Source organism: Symphalangus syndactylus, chromosome 3 (genome assembly GCF_028878055.3).
Source record: "Symphalangus syndactylus isolate Jambi chromosome 3, NHGRI_mSymSyn1-v2.1_pri, whole genome shotgun sequence".
Taxonomy (NCBI): Eukaryota; Metazoa; Chordata; class Mammalia; order Primates; family Hylobatidae; genus Symphalangus; species Symphalangus syndactylus.
Genome location: NC_072425.2, coordinates 24,403,217 through 24,425,011, shown reverse-complemented (window position 1 = coordinate 24,425,011; position 21,795 = coordinate 24,403,217). Strand labels below are relative to the sequence as shown.

At 43.3% G+C, this 21,795-nt stretch overlaps 1 protein-coding gene across 12 annotated transcripts in view; it reads right to left on the bottom strand.

The window, feature by feature from the left end:
* The window catches only part of CDK5RAP2 (CDK5 regulatory subunit associated protein 2), a 191,903-nt gene that overhangs the window by 127,330 nt on the left and 42,778 nt on the right, over nucleotides 1-21,795 (bottom strand). For all 12 annotated transcript variants that reach the window (XM_055271298.2, XM_055271295.2, XM_055271301.2 and 9 more), the window contains exons 7-12: nucleotides 19,643-19,797; nucleotides 13,347-13,509; nucleotides 12,116-12,169; nucleotides 11,180-11,299; nucleotides 7,676-7,768; nucleotides 1,412-1,630 (exon numbers count right to left, since the gene is read on the bottom strand). In XM_055271298.2, coding sequence (XP_055127273.1) covers nucleotides 1,412-1,630; nucleotides 7,676-7,768; nucleotides 11,180-11,299; nucleotides 12,116-12,169; nucleotides 13,347-13,509; nucleotides 19,643-19,797 — 804 coding nt within the window. The remainder of the gene's footprint in view (nucleotides 1-1,411; nucleotides 1,631-7,675; nucleotides 7,769-11,179; nucleotides 11,300-12,115; nucleotides 12,170-13,346; nucleotides 13,510-19,642; nucleotides 19,798-21,795) is intronic.

Genomic DNA, 21,795 nt, shown 5'->3' with positions numbered 1-21,795 from the left:
CATTTCAATTCTTTCTTCAGTGTTAACACTGGGATTTCAACTTCTGGATCCTGGTGTCCCTATCAGCAGCAGCCACCAGGGAACTAACCACTGGTACTCTTTTGAGTCCTCTACTCTAATGACTGCCTGGCCCAGGATCTCAGGCAGACAATTCAATTAACCTGCATGGCAATGATCACTCAGACCCGGACCCCAATCCTACCTGATTGCAACAAGGCTACGTATCTGGATGTGACTCTCAGGAGGGATTAAATTAAAAGACACTGAATATTTAAGTTTAAGTATAATTGAAATTTAACAGGTCTACCAAATTCAGAAAGGATTTTTAAATGCTAATACCCAATGCTAAATAGAGTACAGTCATAAAAAAGATCACCTAGAGAAACCTGGTATAATCTTTCTGTAGAACAATTTGAATATATCTATACAACAGTCCTTAAAATATTCATACTCTTTGGCCCAGTTATTATACCTCTATCAGGAACAATCGGTGAGGTGCGCATGGTGGCATGTGCCTATAATCCCAGCTACTCAGGAAACTGAGTTGGGAGGATCACTTGAGCCCAGGAGTTCAGGAACAGCCCAGGAAACAGAGTGAGACCCTATCTCAAAAAAAAACAACAGCTGGGCGCAGTAGCTCACGCTTGTAATCCCAGCACTTTGGGAGGCCGAGGCGGGCGGATCACGAGGTCAGGAGATCAAGACCATGGTGAAACCCCGTCTCTACTAAAAACACACACAAAAAAAATTAGCCAGGCGTGGTGGCGGGCGCCTGTAGTCCCAGCTACTCGGAGAGGCTGAGGCAGGAGAATGGCGTGAACCCGGGAGGCGGAGCTTGCAGTGAGCCGAGATCGTGCCACTGCACTCCAGCCTGGGTGACAGAGCGAGACTCCATCTCCAAAAAAAAAAAAAAAAACAACAAAGAATCAGTGGATAACGATTTAAGTACAAGGATGTTTGCTGCAGAAGTCATAAGGCAAAAAAAAAAGTAAAATAATCTAAATGCCGTTCAAAAAAGAACTAGTTAAATAAACTGTAATACAACCAAGTGATGAAATATTATGCTGGCACAAAAAAAATTGTTTTTGAAGAACATTCATGACATGGCAACAAACCAGAGAGAGAACATTAAACTTAAAAAAGCACGATACAAAACTGTATTTTCAACTTGACAACAACTCTGTGTGTGTGTATATGTGTGTGTGTGTGTGTGTGAGAGAGAGAGAGAGAAGGAGAATAAAAGGAATGAAATACCAAATAGATCAAATGAAGCTGGTCATTTCTAGGTACTGAGATAAGAAGTGAAATATTTTCTTAAGTCTTCTGTACTGAATATCACCCTACAACCAGACACAGCCACATAGCCCCAAAAGCACTGTCCACTGTGTCAGAAGGGCAAGGCAGTACTCACACGGATGGTGCAGTCTCCTTTGCTCTTCTCTCGATGGGCTTCCTCCAGGTCCTTCTCTAGTCTCTCCCTCTCCTGCTGCAAGTCACTCAGCTCCTGGGTGATCTTCTTAATGCTTCTACGCAGTCTGTGGTTCTCTGTACTCTTGGTGAGGTTTTGTGAGCGCAGCTCAGCCGAAAGGGCTTCCTTTCCTGATAGAGTAGCCTCATAGTCTTCAGACCCCTAGAAGAGAAGGCAGAGAAGCAAGATGAGCTAATTTTCATACCTCATGAAACAAATCAAGAAACCTGGGCTCTTTTTCGCCTTGGGGGAAAAAAAGAAAAGAAAAAGATTAACACAGACAACATTCAGAAACCAAAGAAAAAATACTAGGAAGATTTTGGAATAACATAAAATAATGTTTCTTATGATGTGGATGTTAAGGAAGAAAAGGCTATGGTTGTATGAAAGAAGTATTTTCTTAAAGGACCAGAAAAAAAGCACAAATTCTCAGCTGGGCACGGTGGCTCACACCCATAATCCCAGCACTTTGGGAGGCCGAGGCGGATGGACCATGAGGTCAGGAGTTCAAGACCAGCCTGGCCAACACGGTGAAACCCCGTCTCTACTAAAAATAAAAAAATTAGCTGGGCGTGGTGGTGGGTGCCTGTAGTCCCAGCTACTCAGGAAGGTTGAGGCAGAGAACTGCATGAACCCGGAGGTGGAGGTTGCAGTGAGGCCAGATCGTACCACTGCACTCCAGCCTGGGTGACAGAGCGAGACTCCATCTCAAAAAAAAAAAAAAAAAAAGAAAGAAAGAAAAAAGAAAGAAAAGCATAAATGTTCACAGTAACTGTCTTTAGTTGGGTGGGACTATAGTTAATTTTTTTTCATCATAACTCTGTATTTTCAAATGTTCTAAGGTAAGTGAGCATGTTACTTTAATAATGGTTTAAAAAACAATTTAAGTCATTTTTAAATGGTAGAAAATGAAGACCTTCATTTGAAAATGTGAAAGTTGTCAGAATCAGAATGGAGTCATTTGTGTTTAAAAAAATAAAAATAAAACAAAAAAAAACAACCTTGACAAATAGATTCGGGTATATGAAGACAGATTACTCAGGCATAAATGCCTCAGAACAAAAACCATCACAAAAGACTCTGTAAAAACCACAACCTTGCACAAAAGCCACTGCAATCCTACACAAAAAATACTTCTGCAAGGACATCTGTCCAGCAACTGCCCATCCAACCTAGGACTGGTGTCATTCTTGTTATTGATCCTTGTAGCCAAGGACAAGTATCTCAATACGGTTATGTAATTCTCCTTTTTCTTTAAAAATCTTTGTCTTCCTTAACCTCCCTAAATATGCACATAGCTATGGCACATGTATTCCCACTGCCATGTCCTATTCCTGAATAAGTATCATTTTCTTTTTGAGAGATTCTCTCTGTTATTTACGTTGACAAAAAGCAGAGATATATCTAAGCACTTGCAATGTTCATCCACATCAGAATGGCTCAAACCCAGATTCATTTGGAGAAAAAAAAAAAGGTGGTCAGCATGCTAGTTCAATGGCCAGCCTGAGAGACTGTAATTTCAGCAAAGTCCATGGGCAAAATAAGTCAAGAATATGTGGTATTTCATTAATACACAGTTAACTAAAGAAAATACATATGATTATCAAATATATACACACCTGTGAAATGGGAAGTAATGGCCTCTATTTTTTTAATTATTATTTTTTCCTTCTTTTTTTTCTGAAAGCTGGTTTACCAGCATTCTACTAAACATAGCATATATACAGAAAGGTACACAAATCATCAGTGTATAGCTCAACAAATGTTCACAAACTGAATACACTCATATCAAGAAACACATCCTTGGTCAGGCATAGTGGCTCACTGCCTGTAATCCCAACACTTTGGGAGGAATGGTCTCTATTTTCATATGGTCGTTGTGAAGATTAAATATGATACACAGGCTGGGCGCGGTGGCTCACACCTGTAATCCCAGCACTTTGGGAGGCTGAAGGGGGTAGATCACCTGAAGTCAGGAGTTCGAGACCAGGCTGACCAATATGGTGAAACCCTCATCTCTACCAAAAATACAAAAATTATCCGGGCATGGTGGCATGTGCCTGTAGTCCCAGCTACCCAGGAGCCTGAGACAGGAGAATTGCTTGAACCCAGGCGGCAAAGGTTGCAGTAAGCCAAGATTACGCCACTGCACTCCAGTCTGGGAGACAGAGCGAGACTCTATCTCAAAAAAAAAAAAAAAAAAAAAAAAATATATATATATATATATATATCATATATCACCTATATGAGCTATATCACATGATACATCTCATATGTCATGATATATATCATAGATGTATCATATATGTATCATGTGATATATCTCGATATATCTCGAGATGTATCATATATGTATCATGTGATATATCTCATGATATATCTCATATGAGATACCTCTCATATATCGTGATATATCTCATATGATATTTCTCATATGAGCTGTATCTCATATATATCTCATATGAGCTGTATCTCATATATCATATGAGATATATCATGAGATGTATCTCATATATATCATATGATACATAAAGTGCCATTTCAGTGGGTATAACATGAGAAATCTAGCTCCACTTTTCCTTTACCTGCTCCATTATCTTTCATTCCCAATCAAAAAATAATAGAGGTTCCACAAACCAAAAGCTATATATAATAACACTATTAACCAAGAATTTGAAAAACAGACCAAAGTACTCTGTTTTTGTCCAAATACCACCTAAGGGTGAGCTAACAACATTTACTGTGCCCAGGCACACTTTCTTATTTAAACCTTGGGTGATTATCTAGATTTTGCAATGCACAAACAGGCTGGAAGAGCTCAAATATCTTGCCCAAGGTTACAGTTAGTGATATGGTTTGGCTGTGTCCCCACACTAATCTCATCCTGAATTGTAGCTCCCATAATTCCCACATGTCATGGGAGGGACCTGGTGGGAGGTAACCGAATCATGGGGGCAGGTTTTTCCCATGTTGTTCTCATGACAGTGAATAAGTCTCATAAGTTCTGATGGTTTTATAAAGGGCAGTTCCCCTGCACATGCTCTCTTGCCTGTGTCATGTAACATGTGTCTTTGCTCCTCCTTCGCCTTCCGCCATGATTGTGAGGCCTCCCCAGCCATACAGAACTGTGAGTCCATTAAATCTCTTTTTCTTTGTAAATTCCCAGTCTCGGGTATGTCTTTATTAGCAGCATGAGAATGTACTAATACAGTTAGAAAGAGCAGAGTCAAGATTCAAATCCATGTCCCACTCCATGTTCTTCCCAGTAAAAATAATGTTACCTCCATATAATGGACTACACTCAATTGTTCAAAAAGATTGAGTAGCACAGAGCTAAATATGCACACACCCCCATACACAAACAAATGAATGCATGTCAACTGCTAAAAATCTGAATAAGGTCAAAGGACTGCACTAATGTCAATGTCCTGGCAGTGATATTACATCATAATTATGCAAGATGTTACCTTTGGGTAAAGAGTATAAAGAATTGTATATGAAAATCCACAATTATCTCAAAATAAAAATTAAAAAATAAAAGACTTGGTAGGTCTATACACACTGCCATGGCAAGAATGTCAAATTTTAAAAAATGGTCATGGAAAAAAATACATATTATGATCCTATTTAATTTTTTAAAGTGTATATGTATAATGCATAAATATGCATTAGAGTCGAGGCACAGGGTCAAGGCAAGAGGTGAGTTTACTGATGATTTCTATCAACCTCTCACTACTACTCTAAGTACTTTATAAATTTCCTACAATGTGCATTTTTACTTTAATAGCTGGGAGGATGCCGTTTCCAATTTGAAAGTTTTTTTTAAAATGAGTATGGAGGTAGCAGCAGCCAGCCCACACTATCACCTTCACAGTGAAACCAGGGATTAGAATTCACACCTCTGTGCTTCTGAACTTTGGCAATCACTTCAAGAGTTTAAATATCACCTGCTGTTGCTTCAGTGTCAGGCTTGATGCCAACCCTGTGAACGCTGGCTATTTAACTCATGCTGCAATTGGCTCAAATCACATGATATCCCAAAAAGACCCCAACACATGGGGAAAAAATGCATTTACAAGTATCTGTGCACCATTCAAACTATGTATACCTCACAATGAGATAGCCAATAAAGGTGTATCGTGTGCATTTACTCACACACAATCAGAGGAGTGGAGAGAACATAGGCTTTGAAGACAGACTTGAGTTCAAGTCCTGCAAATACTTGCCGGTTTATAAATCTGCTACCTCCTTGGGCAAGGATTAAACGAGGGTTCTCTGAAAAGCCAACCTGACATGTATAACCTGAAGAGTTACAACAGTTCCTGATTTCTGTGTGCTGCAAGATAAGAAACTTGACCAACACTGTACATTGTAAGACCTCAAAACTCATTCTTAAAGTCTTTTTACTAAGACTGGGGTTATTAAGTTAAATGTATGTAATAAATCTGGGTAACATTTAAATGTATAAGATTCCTTTCTTTCCTTTAAGGCCTGTCATAACAAGTAAAATATCACAATGTTTATACCGGTCTCTCTGGCTATCAGCAGCCAACAGATTTTTTCCCAAGCAATGGAAAACATAATTTTCCTAAGAATTCAGCTTCTGAAGCTTGTTATTTTCTAGGCAAGGAAAAAGAGAAACAGTCTAAAGTGTAATCTTAGCTCCATTTCATCAACCACTGTCAAAACGGTGAGAGAAGGCAAGTCTGAGATTCCAGAAGCAAAGATTTGTCTATGTTCCTAGCGTACCATGATTTAAACCAAATCACTTCAATTATTCTTATTGTGAACTAAAGCTCTGCAAAAGATAAGGCATGGGATATGAATCTTGGGAATCAGTCTTAAATCAGATTTAACTTCTAACTTCTACGTTACAACCAAAAGCAACATCAGTGCAAGGGGTGGGAGGCGGAAGCTTTAGGCAGTATGGACTTTGATGATGAAACTTTATTGATTTATTATTAGTGATATGTATAAGCTGTATAGGAAAACGAGAAACATGAGAAGAAACACTTTAAAATAATTTAAAACACGAAATTAAAATGAGGAAGAAAGAGGGGCTGACCAGCAGGAGTCCTTGTAGTACAACATCGGGGGGCGGAGGGAGGAGGGAAAAGGCAGGTCAAAAACATCAAGGTCTGGAAAAGAAACCTGGAAAGGAGCAGCTGGGACCAAAGCAGCCAGGTGAGGGAGATACGGGATGACAGTAAAAGCACAGTCTTTGGAGTCAGATTGGCTCTGGAGTCAATCCTAGCTCTATTACTTATCAGTTCTGGGACCCTGAGCAAGTTACTAGAAACTTAACTTGGATTTCCTCAGCAGTTTAAAAAAAAAAAAAAAAAAAAAAGGATATTAATAGTACTTACTTCATAGAGCTGCTGTGCAGTTAACTAAGATAATCTATGGGGAGCACTTAGCAGGCCTTGGCACATAGTATGTGTTCAATAAATGTCTCTTGGTATTATTAGCAATTACCACACTAAAATTTTGGCTCTGCCACTTGCTAACTGTGTGACAGTGAATAAGCTACACACCCTCCTGAGCCTCAAAACCTCACAAATACGGCCGGGCGCAGTGGTTAACTCCTGTAATTCCAGCACTTTGGAAGGCTGAGGTGGGTGGATCACTTGAGGTTAGGAGTTCAAGACCAGCCTGGCCAACATGGTGAAACCCCGGCTCAAGTAAAAATACAAAAATTAGCCAGGCATGGTGGTGGGCTGTAATGCCAGCTACTCAGGATGCTGATGCAGGAAAACTGCCTGAACCCAGGAGGCGGAGGTTGCGGTGAGCAGAGATTGCGTCACTGCACTCAAGCCTCAGCAACAGAGGGAGACTCCGTCTTAAAAAAAAAAAAAAAAAAAAAAAAAAAAAAAAAACTTACAAACACAAGAGGGATGATTACCTTTCCCACAGGCTGGTGAAGATTAAATGAGATAATCCACATATCTTGCATTATTACTTAGCACAGAGCACACTCAGCACTCCTAAATGTGGAGGTATTTATCATTATCATATTGAGGAGGGGGCTGGAAAAGCTCCCAAATCTGGTAGAGAATTTCCCTTTAATTAGACTGAGCAAATTCTATCACTGAAGACCACCCACAGTTTTCCTTATTAAAATCACCCAAGTTCTTTCAGCTGCAAAGTCCTCACCTCATCAGGGGTCAGCATCAAAGAGACAGCCACTTAAGCCAAGTGAACACTTACCTGGAATTCCTGGGTCTGTGCTTTCTGCAGGGCCTCTCTGGCTTTAGCAAAGGCAGCACTGAGCTTTTCAATTTCAGAGTTAAGTTCTTCAACCTGGGGAAAAATAACGAATACCAGCCAAGTATGTAACTGGGCTCTCCTCTCTGCACAGCCCACATGCTTCTCCTGCTCAATTGTGTCGTGCTTATAATCAAGGGCTTTGTAGTCAGAAGAGATCCGAGTGGGATTTCCAGTTTAGCTGTTTACTAGCTGGATAATTCCAGGCAAGGTACTTAACATCTTTGAGACTCCATCTCCTCAACTGTAAAATGAGGATACCACCACTCACCCAGCTATTGTGTTGTTAGGGTTAAATGAGGTAATATGCATCGGTGTTAAAATAATGCCTGGCTCATACTGTTACTATTATTATTGTCCGTATAGATGACCTACCCAACTACCTAGCCTGGGTATTCCCCAAATTCCTCATCCTCCAGTGACTTTCTCCTACACCCTGGAAGTGGCCATGAACCACCGTGGCCACACCCTGGACTTTGCCAGCACCCAGAGAGGCTCCAACACCAGTGTCCTGACACACTGAAGGCCTCTGATCTCAGTTGGGCCTAGAACTCCCCACACGTGATACAATGTTGACTTTTTTTTTTCTTTGAGACAGGGTCTTGCTCTGTCACCCCGGCTAGAGTGCAGTGGCTGATAACAGCTCACTGCAGCCTCAACTTCCCACGCTCAAGCAAGCCTCCCACCTCAGCCTCCCAAGTAGCTGGGACCACAGGCGCATGCCACCATATCCAGCTACTTTTTTGTATTTTTATTACAGACACAGTCTCACCTTGTTGCCCAGGCTGGTCTCAAATTCCTGGCCTCAGGCGATCCTCTGACCTCAGCCTCCCAAAGTGTTGGGATAAAAGGCGTAAGCCACCATGCCCACCATGACTACTATCACTAGGCGGCAAATCTCTGCTGCATCTGACACCGGTGATCATTCAAACTCCTTAGCAACACCACCAGTTTCCTGGTTAGTGTCCTACTTCTGCAACCATTCCTTCTGTCTCCTTTGTGCATTCCTCTCCCTATTCCTGAAATTCTGATGTCCTCTGCAGTCCCATCATCAACCTTCTTCTTTCCCATTCTATACTCTCCTTGGATAAGTAGGTCAGCTCTCAGAATCTTAACTCACACCTGTACACAAGGGATTCCTAGATTGGCCTCTTCAGGATTGAGCTCTCTCCAAATTTTAGGCATGCACATTATCTGCCTCCTGGACCTCTCATCTGGATGGTCCATGGGCTCCTCAAAGTCAGCATTTTCTAAACAGATTCATCACATCTACTGTTACCGGGGGGTCCTTGCTCACAGAGCTCCCAAGATGGTGGCGAGCCGCTTCCCAGATGGTGGCAAGCCTCGTGTTCTCTGACCTGGGGTTCTTGGCCTCACGGATTCCAAGGAATGGAATTTTGGGCCATGCGGTGAGTGTTATAGCTCTATTAGAAGCCGTGGGTCACAGAAGAGAACCGTGAAACCCAGTGACTAGTGTTCGGCTCGATTAGGACGAACTCAGGCACTTAGCTGTGCAAGAACAGTGGCAAGCCTTTAGCCCAATCGGGAGTGGCAATGGGCGCCTCGCTGGATCAGGAGCACAGCGGACACCCTGCCATATCCGGAGGGATGGAAGTCAGCGGCGGGTCGGCGACAGCTGCAAACGGCAGTGGTGGACGGCGAGTGAAAGCTCAGGTCGAGCCGTAACAAACATGGACCAGAAGAGTGCAGTTGCAAGATTTAATAAAGTGAAAACAGAGCTCCCATACAAAGGGAGGGGACCCAAAGGGTGTTGCCGTTGCCAGCTGGAATGCCTGGGTTTATATTCCGATCCTTGTCCCTCCTGCTGTGCTCTCAGGCAATAGATGATTGGCTATTTCTTTACCTCTTGTTTTTGCCTAATTAGCATTTTAGTGAGCTCTCTGATTGGTCGGGTGTGAGCTAAGTTGCAAGCCCTGTGTTTAAAGGTGGATGCGGTCACCTTCCCAGCTAGGCTTAGGGATTCTTACTCGGCCTAGGAAATCCAGCTAGTCCTGTCTCTCACTACCACTGTCCCAGATCTTGCCATCAACCTCTATTATCCATGCTTTGAACTGAATCAGTGGCACCACCATACCTCTAGTCACGCAAGCCAGACACCTAGAAGTCATCCTTCACTATGCTTCTCTGAAGTCCTACATCTAATCCTCAAATTTTCCCAACCTTATTTCTAATGACTTTGAATCTTATTTCTTAAATAAGCCCCTCCCCCTCCATTCCTACTTGCTGTGCCCACTGCTCTAATTCAGCCTTTCTTGGCTCTCACTGGGGCGCTCGTCTCCCAGCCTCCATTCTCTCCCTCCTGCAATTCACTCTCCAGATAGAGCCAGAGACAACTCCAAAATGAAAATGTGCTTAAGAGTTTTCAGTGGCCTTAAGTGCCACTTAAGCAGCTCAATAAGATTAGTTTCCCCAACCTCCACCGGCTGGCCACTTGAAGAAGCTTCACCTTCTTCTCTTGCCTCCTTTAAGTTTTACACTTTGTGCTCTGACAACTCCAAACTGTCTGTGGTGCATATGGGGTCTCTCCTAAGTAAACGCCTTGACCAATGTTCTCCCTTTGTCCAAAATGGCATCCCCATCCCTGCCTTCCTTCCCAACTAACTCCTACTTATCCTTTAAGATGCAGCTCAGGCACCTTCTCCTCTAAGCACTGCTCCCCACATGCAACATCCACACCTAATCTGGATCAGGTCCCCTTCCCTCTGCCTCCCCAGCTCCCTACACTTCCCTCAATCACAACCCTCAACACTCTTTCTTCCCCAATAGACTTGCAGAGCTGGGTTTTCTTCTCTGTGTCTGTTCCTTGCATAGCTACCAGGACACAATAGATTGCCACAGTAAGGACAAGAAAACAGCACAGAACCATCAGCTACACCTTGGATTACAAAGGCAACAATCAGGTAGCTCTTTCACTGGCTCACAGTCATGGCCTTGCTTCCCAAAACTCCTTTATCTCAATTTTCTGTTATCCCTCAAAAGATTAGACCTGCAGTGTCCACTACCCACATGTGGCTCTTGGCACGTGAAATGTGGTTAGACTGAATTGAGGTGTGCTGTAAACACATCTGAACTTCAAACGCTTAGTTCTGAAAAAAAAAAAAGTGTTGACTATCTCATTACTTTTACTGATTATATGTTGAAATGATTATGTTTGGGAGGGATATATATAATTAAAATTAATTTCACTTGTTTCTTTTTACTTCTTTTAATGTGGCCACTAGAAAGTTTTAAATCACATATGTAAATCATATGATATTTCTATTGGACAGCACTGGATTTCCGGTTGACTAGAGGATCATTTCCCCACTTTCTATACTACCTCAGCTCTCTTACAAACTTTTCATCTAAAGCTAAAAATTCAGGGTAGGACAGGCCAGTCATAGAAGCTAATAAAGAAAAATCTTACTTCAAGTGTATCAGACATACCTTTTTTTCCTTTGATTTTAATGCCATGGTTAAACCCTGAATGGCTTTATCCCTCTTTAAACTATTTTTCTTCTCTGTAGCAATTTCTCTTTCCTTCTCTCTCAGGTCCTCCTCAAGTGCCTAAATTAGATTAGAAAAAGATTCACTAAGTTGATGCGTTCCAACCAAAATGCACTGTAAATATATCTTTAAGAGCACACTCAAATGCAGTTATTCTATCTTATTCCTGTCAACCTGTGATTAATGTTTCCAAGTGGAGCTGAACATAGTGGCATCAGCTCCAAGTTACTGTGTTACCGCTCCCGGCAAGAGGGCTGGGTGAAGGGAAGGGGATCAATCAGTTAAGACGATGACAGCTATTCCTATGGGAAGGATTCCAATGCCTTCTGGAATTTGAATACAGTCACTCAGAGTCTTTGAAACCATACCAGGTTATTTGGGAGAAATAACAGATCATTAATTTCATTCCTTTTGATGGAGACTGAACTATATATTTATAGTCTGAGTTCATTTCTAAAGATAATCACCACCGCTCTCTTCCGGGCTGTTGTGAGGATCAAACAGGATAATGGATGTGAAAGCACTTTCTAAGCTGGCAGGCACCACACAAAAGCCTCCTGCTGTGAGAGAGGAACCATGGCACATGGACAAGTCCAAATCTTTGCTCTACCTCTTCCTAGCTATCTGCTCTTAGGCAAGTGACCTCACCTCTCTGGGCCTCAGGTACCACATCTGTAAAATGGGAATGCCTACTTCACAGAGTTATTGCAAAGATTAAGAAACCCTTTCTAGAGTACCTTATGCTTGACTGGCATACAGTAGCATTCAATGAATGACAGCTACTGTGACACAGAATTATCTGTTGCACCCAGAATAAAACAAGAGGCAAGAATAGGCTAAATCTTCAATATGTTTTTTAAAATTGTATCAACATACCTGGATCCTCTCTTCAAAGCTGTTTCTCTCCTTCTGATGCTCCATTTGTGCAGCCTAAGAAAAGCCATTAATTGGTGTCAAAAAGGGACGTGCAATCCAACAGCTTCTCCAGAACAATTAGAATGAGCACGTCCTTGTCGTTTACTCACTTCCCCCACTGCTGTGGAACTCATTAAAACAAGTGTCCCCTCCCTCTCTCCGTCCCACCCAAAGCCCCGCCTGATTTGAATGAAGAAAAATGTGAAGACAACAACCTACCCTGGTTGATCACCAGCCCCACAGAGAGTAAACCACAGTGCTGCTGAACAAGACGAAGGCCTACTAGAGGGCCGTGCCACGGAAGTGGGAAAGAGAGTTAAGAGGAGGGGCAGGAGACAACTGTGGATTACAGATGCAAACGAACTGGCAGGGCTACAGCATTCACTGCTGTGGTAGGAACACAGGCCCTGCTTCATGAAGAAACCAAGACTTTCTGTGAACAACCAGAACATCCCCAATGTGAACATACCACATGCAGCAGCTACTCCAACAAGAATGGAAGGCCTGGACTTAAGACCTACCTGTACTTCCCTGGCCTGCCCAACCTCTTCAAAAGAGCTTGCTGGGGAGGCCGCCTAGGGCGGGGGGCAGGAGTCCAGGGAGGGTTTGGGGTCAGCTACTAGTAACCCGTCTCTTGGAACCTGGAAAAATGTAACAATTCCTCTGAGCCTGAGCCTGTTTCTAAACTTGACAAGGAGACCATGAGCTCTACCTTGCCAGGTGGCTGGGAGGATTGAACAAGGTGGTATACTGAACCCCTCCTGTACTGCCAAGCCCGATACAAGTTAGTCCTCTTCCCACCCCACCTCTCAAGTTGCAGACCAAAGTTGGCCTCATACCTACTTCTAACCAAAAAGGCAAGATGGAAAATAATGCACCACAACTGTATCCTAAGAAAACCCAACGGATGAAAATAAAGTACCCAGGTAACAACAAATCAACACATGGTAAAACAGAGGTAAGCAGGTAGGGACTGGTTTTCTTTAACCAACTCTTTATAGGAACAGGAGGCTGAGAAGGAAAAAGAACGCCAGGGCCCCTGACAAAGGCAGTTTCTGCTCACTCCTCAGCTGACAGGGGACTCATATTTAGAAGCAGGCTGTGTGTGAACCATGAGGACTGAATGTGCATTCCATCTCCCACAGAAGAGTCTGGTTGGCTAAAGTCCCCTCTTCATGTCCTGTCACCTCACCTCAGTTTCTCTCTCCTTTTCTTCCCTTGGAGCAGCACAAAGTCCTCGGAGCTCTCCAGATGACACATTCTCATCAGGAGATGCCATCTGAGATTTCTCCTCTTTAAGGCACTGAATTAAAGCTTCTTTGCTCTTCAAAGACAGCTTCAACTCCTCAATCAGTCTAAAACAGAACAAAATTTAAATATTAATTCTAAGCTGTTCTCTTAGCTCAGTGGAGCTGGAGGAGGAAGGAAATGGGGCCAGATATCTTCAAAGTAGACATATACCATGGCTGAACACAAACAGAATCACATTTTGCAGGTAGGAGATTAAGCGCCAGAATTCGTGTGACATTAACTGGTCCCCTACCTGCCTCCAGCCTGGCTCCAGTCAATTCAACTCTGAGCTTCTGGACTCTAGCCAAGCTGTGCTCCTGTTCAAATACCTTTAACGGCCCCCACCAACAGCAGTGGACTACTAATTCTTTTAGCCAAGAAATCCTCTCTCCAAAAGAAATGTCACTGAAACCTAAGCAAACAAAACCAGTGAAGCAGAGCTGTTCCGTTGAGTGTGGAAAAAACGGAATGTCTTGCCAAGGCTTCTCAGGGCAAAGTTTAAAAACACTGACTTTCATGATAAAACCAAGCCAAATGTCCAACAATGATAGACTGGATTAAGAAAATGTGGCACATATACACCATGGAATACTATGCAGCCATAAAAAATGATGAGTTCATGTCCTTTGTAGGGACATGGATGAAGCCGGAAACCATCATTCTCAGCAAACTATCGCAAGGACAGAAAACCAAACACCGCATGTTCTCACTCATAGGTGGGAATTAAACAATGAGAACACTTGGACACAGGAAGGGGAACATCACACACCAGGGTCTGTTGTGGGGTAGGGGGAGGGGGGAGAGATAGCATTAGAGATATATCTAATGTTAAATGACAAGTTAATGGGTGCAGCACACCAACATGGCACATGTATACATATGTAACAAACCTGCACGTTGTGCACCTGTACCCTAAAACTTTAATAAAAAGAAAAGGAAAAAATAAAAAAATAAAAAAAGGTGAAACTCCTTCCCAGGCATTCCAGGTCCTAGGTCTTAGGGCCTACCAGATCAGAGGGCCCTGCCGACAGCTTCAGTCTCATCTCTCACAGGAAACCATCGCCCTCTCCGTCTCCACTCAGTAGCCTCACTTCCAGTTCTCTCCCAAAGCCAGACTGTTTCATACCTCTACACCTTTGCTCACGCTATTCCTTCTACCTAAAATGCCCTTCCCCACCCTACCCCCACCTCACCCCCCCCCACCTGACAAACACCCATTCATCCTGCCAAAGCTAATTAAGCATCACCTCCCCTCCAGGAAGCTTTGCTACCTGCAGCCCTAGTGACCCCCTCAGGAACAGCTGAACACATCCATCTCTGGGCTGTGTTATCAAATAACACAATATAATTACCAAATTATCCCATATCAACTGCCCCTTGGCCATGGCAAGTAATTCCATCTCTCTGAGCTTGTGCCTCCTCAGCTACAAAACAGGGGTGACTTGGGATTGTGGACTGGAGACAAGCTATTTAAAACAATCTTGCACCACTCCTGGAATATGGTGGAACTCAACAAATGACAGTTGTTATAATTATTACTTTTTCTTTTAACATGCAACAATTAGCCTTTTGTCAGAAGACCCTCAGAATAGCCTTTCTGCAGCTAAACCTAGAAAGCAACTTAGTTTGGTAGAAAGAACAAAGATTTTGCAGTCAGACAGAGCTGCCCTAATGAAGCACAGCTTCCCAGGATGAAGGTAAAGAGGGAGACAAAGGTAACTAAAGCAACTAGCAATGCACTAGGAGACAGGATGCCAGGCAGCACCAGTGCAATACCCCAGAAAACCTGGAAAGAGGTGTAAGATTGCCCTCTAGGGGTTCAACTTTGAAATCGTCACATAATCAATGGGAGAGGTAGTCACCGAACTATATACACTTAAAATTGAAGCACTGTGTTGTATGTAATTTATATACCAATAAAATTGATTTTTTTTTTTTTTTTTTTTTTTTTTTTTAGTTACCTTAAAGCAAGTTCTAGATAGGGAATAGAAAAAGTAGGCAGGCCTGGTGGGGACTCCCGTGGCCAAGCTGGAGCACCAAGCCCATCTAAGGGGAGGGGTAGCCTCAATCCAGCAAGATGATACCCAGGGCTGCCAATCTCCTAGGTTTTAAAGAGAAGGTGGAAATCCAGACTTCTGCATGAAATTCAATTTTTTACATATTGGCAACTAATTCACACTTTAAAAAATACTGTAAGCCAAACAGATCATATCTGTTGGCATATTTGATCTGCAGGGCTTCCCAGTATTAACTGCCTTAAAGACACAGAGCAGCTCAAAGGCCAGATTGAAGGCAATAAAGTAGCTAAAGCATGCACCTTTAAAAAGGGTGGTGGGAGCCCAGAAAGATATTGGCAGAGTCCATCCACTTGAGGGGTCCCTGGGCCCTAAAGATTCAACACCTTGCCCTGCCCAACAGTGAGTCAATCTGGGTCGCAGATCTGGATCCATCTCACCAGGGCAAAACCAAGGACTCTGGCTCCAGTTCTCTGCTAACCAGCTGACCTTGACTTAGCTTCCTAGGCAGGCCTGCCTTCAGGGAGGGAACACACTGATCCTACACACCCAGGAGAGTTTCACCACAAAGAGGGCCACACCCTGAGCAAAAATCCAGAGCTGGCATCTGACTGCTGCATTGGTCTCTGGGAGTGCACCTGGGACACAGCTATCCCTGAGAGACAGCTGCATTCATAGGACTGACACGTTGGGTTTTGGTGCCTCTCCAGTCAGACCTATGGGAAATCCCAGGAAGATGCCGCCTTTTAGCAAAGCTCTGATCCGACATCCATGGAGACTCTACTACCTAGAACACAGTAAGTACTTGATACACGTTAACCCTTCCCAAAGTCCCCCTTCCAAAAAAAGATGAGCAATCAAGCTTCTGTGGCACATGCTAACAGGACCACTCTCATCTAGGATCACCTTAAAATGTGCCAGGCTCTGTACCTTTATGTGCTGTTCTATCTGCTTGGCAAAGCGTCCTCACCCAACTCGGAGGACTCTTTGTCTGACAAGCCCTCCCCATTCCACACCCAGGCAGAGCTGATCACACCTTGCTTTTGTCACAGCACGGAACCCTGGGCTCACCTCTATCACAGCATCAATCACGACATATATTTTTTTAACATCTATCCCCTCCCACACTGAGAACACCATAGAAGCAGGACAACGTTCAGCTCTGCATTCCCAGCATGCATTCCCAAGGCCACACTCAGTAGTTGGTTAAGGAATGAATCTATACTTCCTTTAATTCGAGCTTTAATCCATACACCCAACCACATCCTAGACTTTACTCACTGAGGCTCATAGGCCCTCAAACCCAACATGTGCCAACTGAAGGTATCATCTTCCCTCTCCTTCCACCCAAAAATATTTCCTCTTTTTCCTTTTCCCCCAACAAAATTCAATAAATTGCACCACCCCACAGCTTCTCATGCTCAAAACCCTGTCTCCACTAAAAATATAAAAATTAGCCAGGCTTTTTTGGTGGCGGGCAACTGTAATCCCAGCTGCTCGGGAGGCTGAGGTAAGAGAATCACCTGAACCTGGGAAGCAGAGGCTGCAGTGAGCCGAGATCACGCCACTGCACTCCAGCCTGGAGGACAGAGTTAAGACTCCATCTTAAAAAAAAAAAAAAAAAAAAAAACAACGCCTGGGCAAGGGTGTATCACTGTAGCTTTTCCCCTCATCCCCCAGATCCAGTCAGTCACCAAGCCCTTCAAGCTCATCATGTCCACTGTACCTTCTAGCCTGTTCTCCTCCATTCCCAGCTCTGTCACCTCCACCTTGGTCACCATCAGCTCTTTCCTGGATTTCTGCATCAGCCTGAGAACCAGTCTTGTACCCAGCCCCAGTGCCAATCCATTCCCCAAGGGCAGGCAGAAAGACCTTTCTAAATTTAAATCTGATCTTGTCATTCCCTGAAGCCCCACCTTTAACTCTTCGGTGGCTTCTTGTATGCCTTTAAGATAAAACTCAAATTCTTCAATAAGGTCCATGTTACCTACCCTGCTTCCCTCTCCTCACCTCTTCCCCACTCCTTTCCAGAACACAGCACTCAGGCCAGGCTATGCACCCTCCTGTGCCTGAGTCCTGCCATGTTCCTTCTTGCCTCTCGACTTTCACTCGCACTGTTCCTTTACTTCCCTTTCTCTGTCCAAGTAATTCTTCCTCTTCCTAGTACTTCTCCCAAGAAGCTTTTCCTAATCCCTCTAAACTGAATTGGATAAATATGTTAACCTAGCATTGATCCTACTTAGCCCTTATCATCCTGCTCCTCCCTCCACCCCTCCCACCCTGCTGGATGATAAGCTTCAACTCAAACAATGAGATTCCTGGGGAGAGGAACCCAGGCTGTATCACTCCTTCTTACATTCTCATCACCACTGTGCTGAGTAGAAGATGCTCAGGTAATATTTGTTGAATAAAAGGTGTAAAGATCCAACAGAACCAATTAAATGACTGCTCAGCATCTGTCAGGACACTCAGAGGGCCTTTTCTATTCACTCTGCCCCAGGATCTCTTTTCAAACCTATCCCAAACCCTCTCCTTCCCCTTCACAGGAACCAGGAATTCTGCCAGTCTTTTCTTCTTTGGTGGCTGCTCACATACTCTATTCCCTGGGTCCCCTACTCCCAGTTTAACTGCTCCAGACCTGTAGCTCCCCCAGGAAGACAAGCCCATAAGCCTTCTAACGGCTTCACTGCTGATGGGTTGGGAGAGATACAAGGGAACATGGAAATGATTCTGTGGAATTCTCACAGTCTAGTGGCTCCATGGGTGGTGCCTGGAAAGGTCAGTACTCTGGGGGGAGGCTCAGTAGGAGGGCACGTCCCAGGGAAGTTTCTCTTCCTAGCCATGAAGTCAAGAAAAACACAAGGTCTCAAATGGGTAAACTGAGATGATAGATATTCACTCCACTGAGGTCCATGGGGAACCCAGTTTCCTCACTCACCCTGAAATTATTAATCATAAAACTTTCATTTTCCAGATCAAAGCTAAGAAAAGATTGCAGAGCACCAAATAAATGCTCGCACCTCCAAATGCTGAAGCTAGGGCACTTACATGGAGACATGGGCTCTCCCTCTGGGTCTATTTACTTCTCTTTTATAGATAATCCTATCCCAAGGATTAGGATTTGCTCATCTGATTTTCCAAGCAGCAGACTCCAATCTCCACAGGTGGTACCAGGCAGAAGTAAAAGCAGACAACAGTTGAGGAATCGGGCGGTTAGGCCAAGCACGGAAACAACACAGTAGTGCTCATCAATGCACGGGGCAGGCAACAAATGACCAAGAAAAAGGAGCCAGTCAGTATCCTCTGAAACAGATCATTTGCTTTAGAACAATTTCTATGAAATTCCAAACAAGCTTGGCTCTTCAACAGATAGGTCACAGGTTAGCCAGCAGTTGGACTTATATTTAGTTAACCTTCCACTTAGTGACTGCCAAAATAAGGCAAGAGTATCAAAATGTAAGGTTTATGGTAAGGAATAAAATCAACTTTCTCCTGACAAGTTTTTACCAGAAGTTTGGTTGCAAAATACGATGGGCACTAAAGACTGCCTAAAGGACATATCAACTATCCAATAAACTAGAAGGCACCCATTTTATCATGGATCATCAAAGAGCTCCGTATTTGGTCTACACTGTTTTATTTTTGACACCTTGCCCTGTACTTATTTGCGTCTTGGGCTGCATTAAAAGATATGATGGAAAATAAGTCACATGAAATTCACTGTTATTTCTTGTGGGGACAGTCACTCACTGTTCACTTTGGGAAGAACCACAAGAGAAATTTCCTCTGATAGTGCCAAGTAAAACTGGGCTTCTCCTGAGTTACTAGCTTGTTCTACCTCATTTGCAATGTGAATCTTGTCTCTACCCTTTTTCCTTTGGCTCCCAGGAAGCTTATGTGCAAAATCAAATGCTAACTTTAGTATCTGAGTAGAACTTTTCAGCATGAATGTCTGTCGGTAGACTATCTCTGACCTCATATGACTATGCTATTCCTATTCTCTTCCTCCTGATTTTATCCCTAGTTTTCTATGTAACTGTGTTGGACTTGTTCCCGTTAGTCACTCAAGTCCTGTGGAGGACATGGGGAGAAGGGAGGTATAAAAGGGAAGAAAAGGGAACAATTCTTTCCCCACGCTGCCAGATAATGTGATGTCAGGGTACGACAGGGACAAGAGCCAGACCTGTCTTTCTCATCCAGGACCAGAGCCATCGCCAAGTCCCCCTCGTGCATCTTCTTCATCTCTGAAAGCTTGCTTTCCAAACGCAACCGAAGAGCCTTCTCCGTTTCTGCCCCTGCAAAGGCCTTTTCCAGTTCTGCCTGGGCGGCTGTCACATCCTAGAGTTAAATTAAATGCATTTGATGCAATTTTTCAATACAATTGGGAACATTTTGAAAGGAAATTGGATTAAAATATAAATATTTATGACTTTTTCTCCGGCACATTTCCCCTCCCTGAATTGTACTATACATGGAGAGAATCAGTAATAAATACATTTGCCAGCCATTTTTCCCTCTTGTATCCTGAAGGGTAATAGGCATTTCCAATGGAAAAGACTCAACTCTGTAAGAACTGTATTTTTGGTTTTGAAAAATCAGATCAATATTTACAGCTTCAAGAAGAACAAGGAGAAATGCTCCTCTCAATAATAAACATACATAAATTCCAAAGAGTCACCATAATTTCCATACAAATTCATCCTACACACCCCCACCACCCTATTTTTTTAAGATAATGACTGAACAATTCTAAAGTACATTTTCTATATCTCCAAGGTGATTTAGTTGGCAAAGAGAAAAAAAAAAGCCAAAGCCAACTGTATGTTCTTCCCAAGAGGTCAGAGAAGCCAACAAGGAAATTATCTAAATCATGCAGGTAGTGTCTGTGTTAGGGAAAAAGGCCCTTGTGCTCATGAAAGTGACCTGGGAGTAGATATGAATCTCCAACTACTCACACCAACTGCCTCCAATTACATCACAAAGATAAACATCAAACAGAATTGGGTTCAAAACCCAGCTCTCCCACATATGTGCTGTGTGACCTCAGGTGGTTGCTAAACCTCTCTGAGCCTGAACTTCCCAATCTATAAAATAGGGATAACCACCATCCTATCAAAGAGCTACCATGAGTCTCCATCAAACGCTTGTTCCATCACAGGAAGCTCAGAAAGAAATGTTGGCTCCCTCCTCCCCGCCCTTGCCCTCCACAGTGCCGCCCCCACCACTACCTCCCCAAGGGGCTTCCTGTCACTCTCAATGAAAGCTGAAAAAAATCATTTATCATATTCTTAGACAACAACAAAGCCTGTTATTTACTAAATGCCAGGCTCTGAGCAAGGAGCTTCATTCGTATTATCTCCCATCTGCATCCAACCCTAAAAAGTTATATCCTAAGACAGTACAGTATAGCAGTTTGAATGCAGGTCTGAAGCCAGACTACCTGATATTTACTGCCTGTGAGACCCTGAGCAAGTGACTTAGCCACTCTGTGCCTGTTTCATCATCTGTTTAAAAAAAAAAAAAAGAATGAGCCGGGCACGGTGGCTCAAGCCTGTAATCCCAGCACTTTGGGAGGCTGAGGCGGGCGGATCACGAGGTCAGCAGATTGAGACCATCCTGGCTAACACGGTGAAACCCCGTCTCTACTAAAAACACAAAAAATTAGCCGGGCGTGTTGGCGGGCGCCTGTATTCCCAGCTACTCGGGAGGCTGAGGCAGGAGAATGGCGTGAACCCAGGAGGTGGAGGTTGCGGTGAGCCGAGATCGCGCCACTGCACTCCAGCCTGGGGGACAGAGAGAGACTCCGTCTCAAAAAAAAAAAAAAAAAGAATGAATGAAAAAGGATGACAGAAGTATTCACCTCACAGAGGTTTATTGAAAAGGTTACCTTCCTGTCTATCAAGAGCTTAGAAGGATGTCTCACACAATGAAATGGTAAGCCCACAATAAATTGTTAATACCACAGTTATTATGACAATTACCACTGCAAACCAGGTATCACTGTCCTCGTTTTACAGATGATGAAGCAGAAGCTCAGGGTAGGCAAATACCTTATCCTAGGTGATAAAGCTAGTAAGTGACATAGCAGAGACCTGTCACCCCAACACATGGGAAACCACTTACAGGGAAAAACAAATGAACCAGTAAGTTAGATCTCATAATTACATTTTCGCTAAAATTCAGAATTTATGATCAGGAGAACCTTCATGTGGTTCTAGTTCTACCACTTCTGACCTATACTACTATGTTTCTAACCCTCTCCAAGCCTGTTTAAAACACAGGTATTTTGGGCCTAATAGCTACATAACCCCAAGAGGACAATTTAAGGGCCGATAT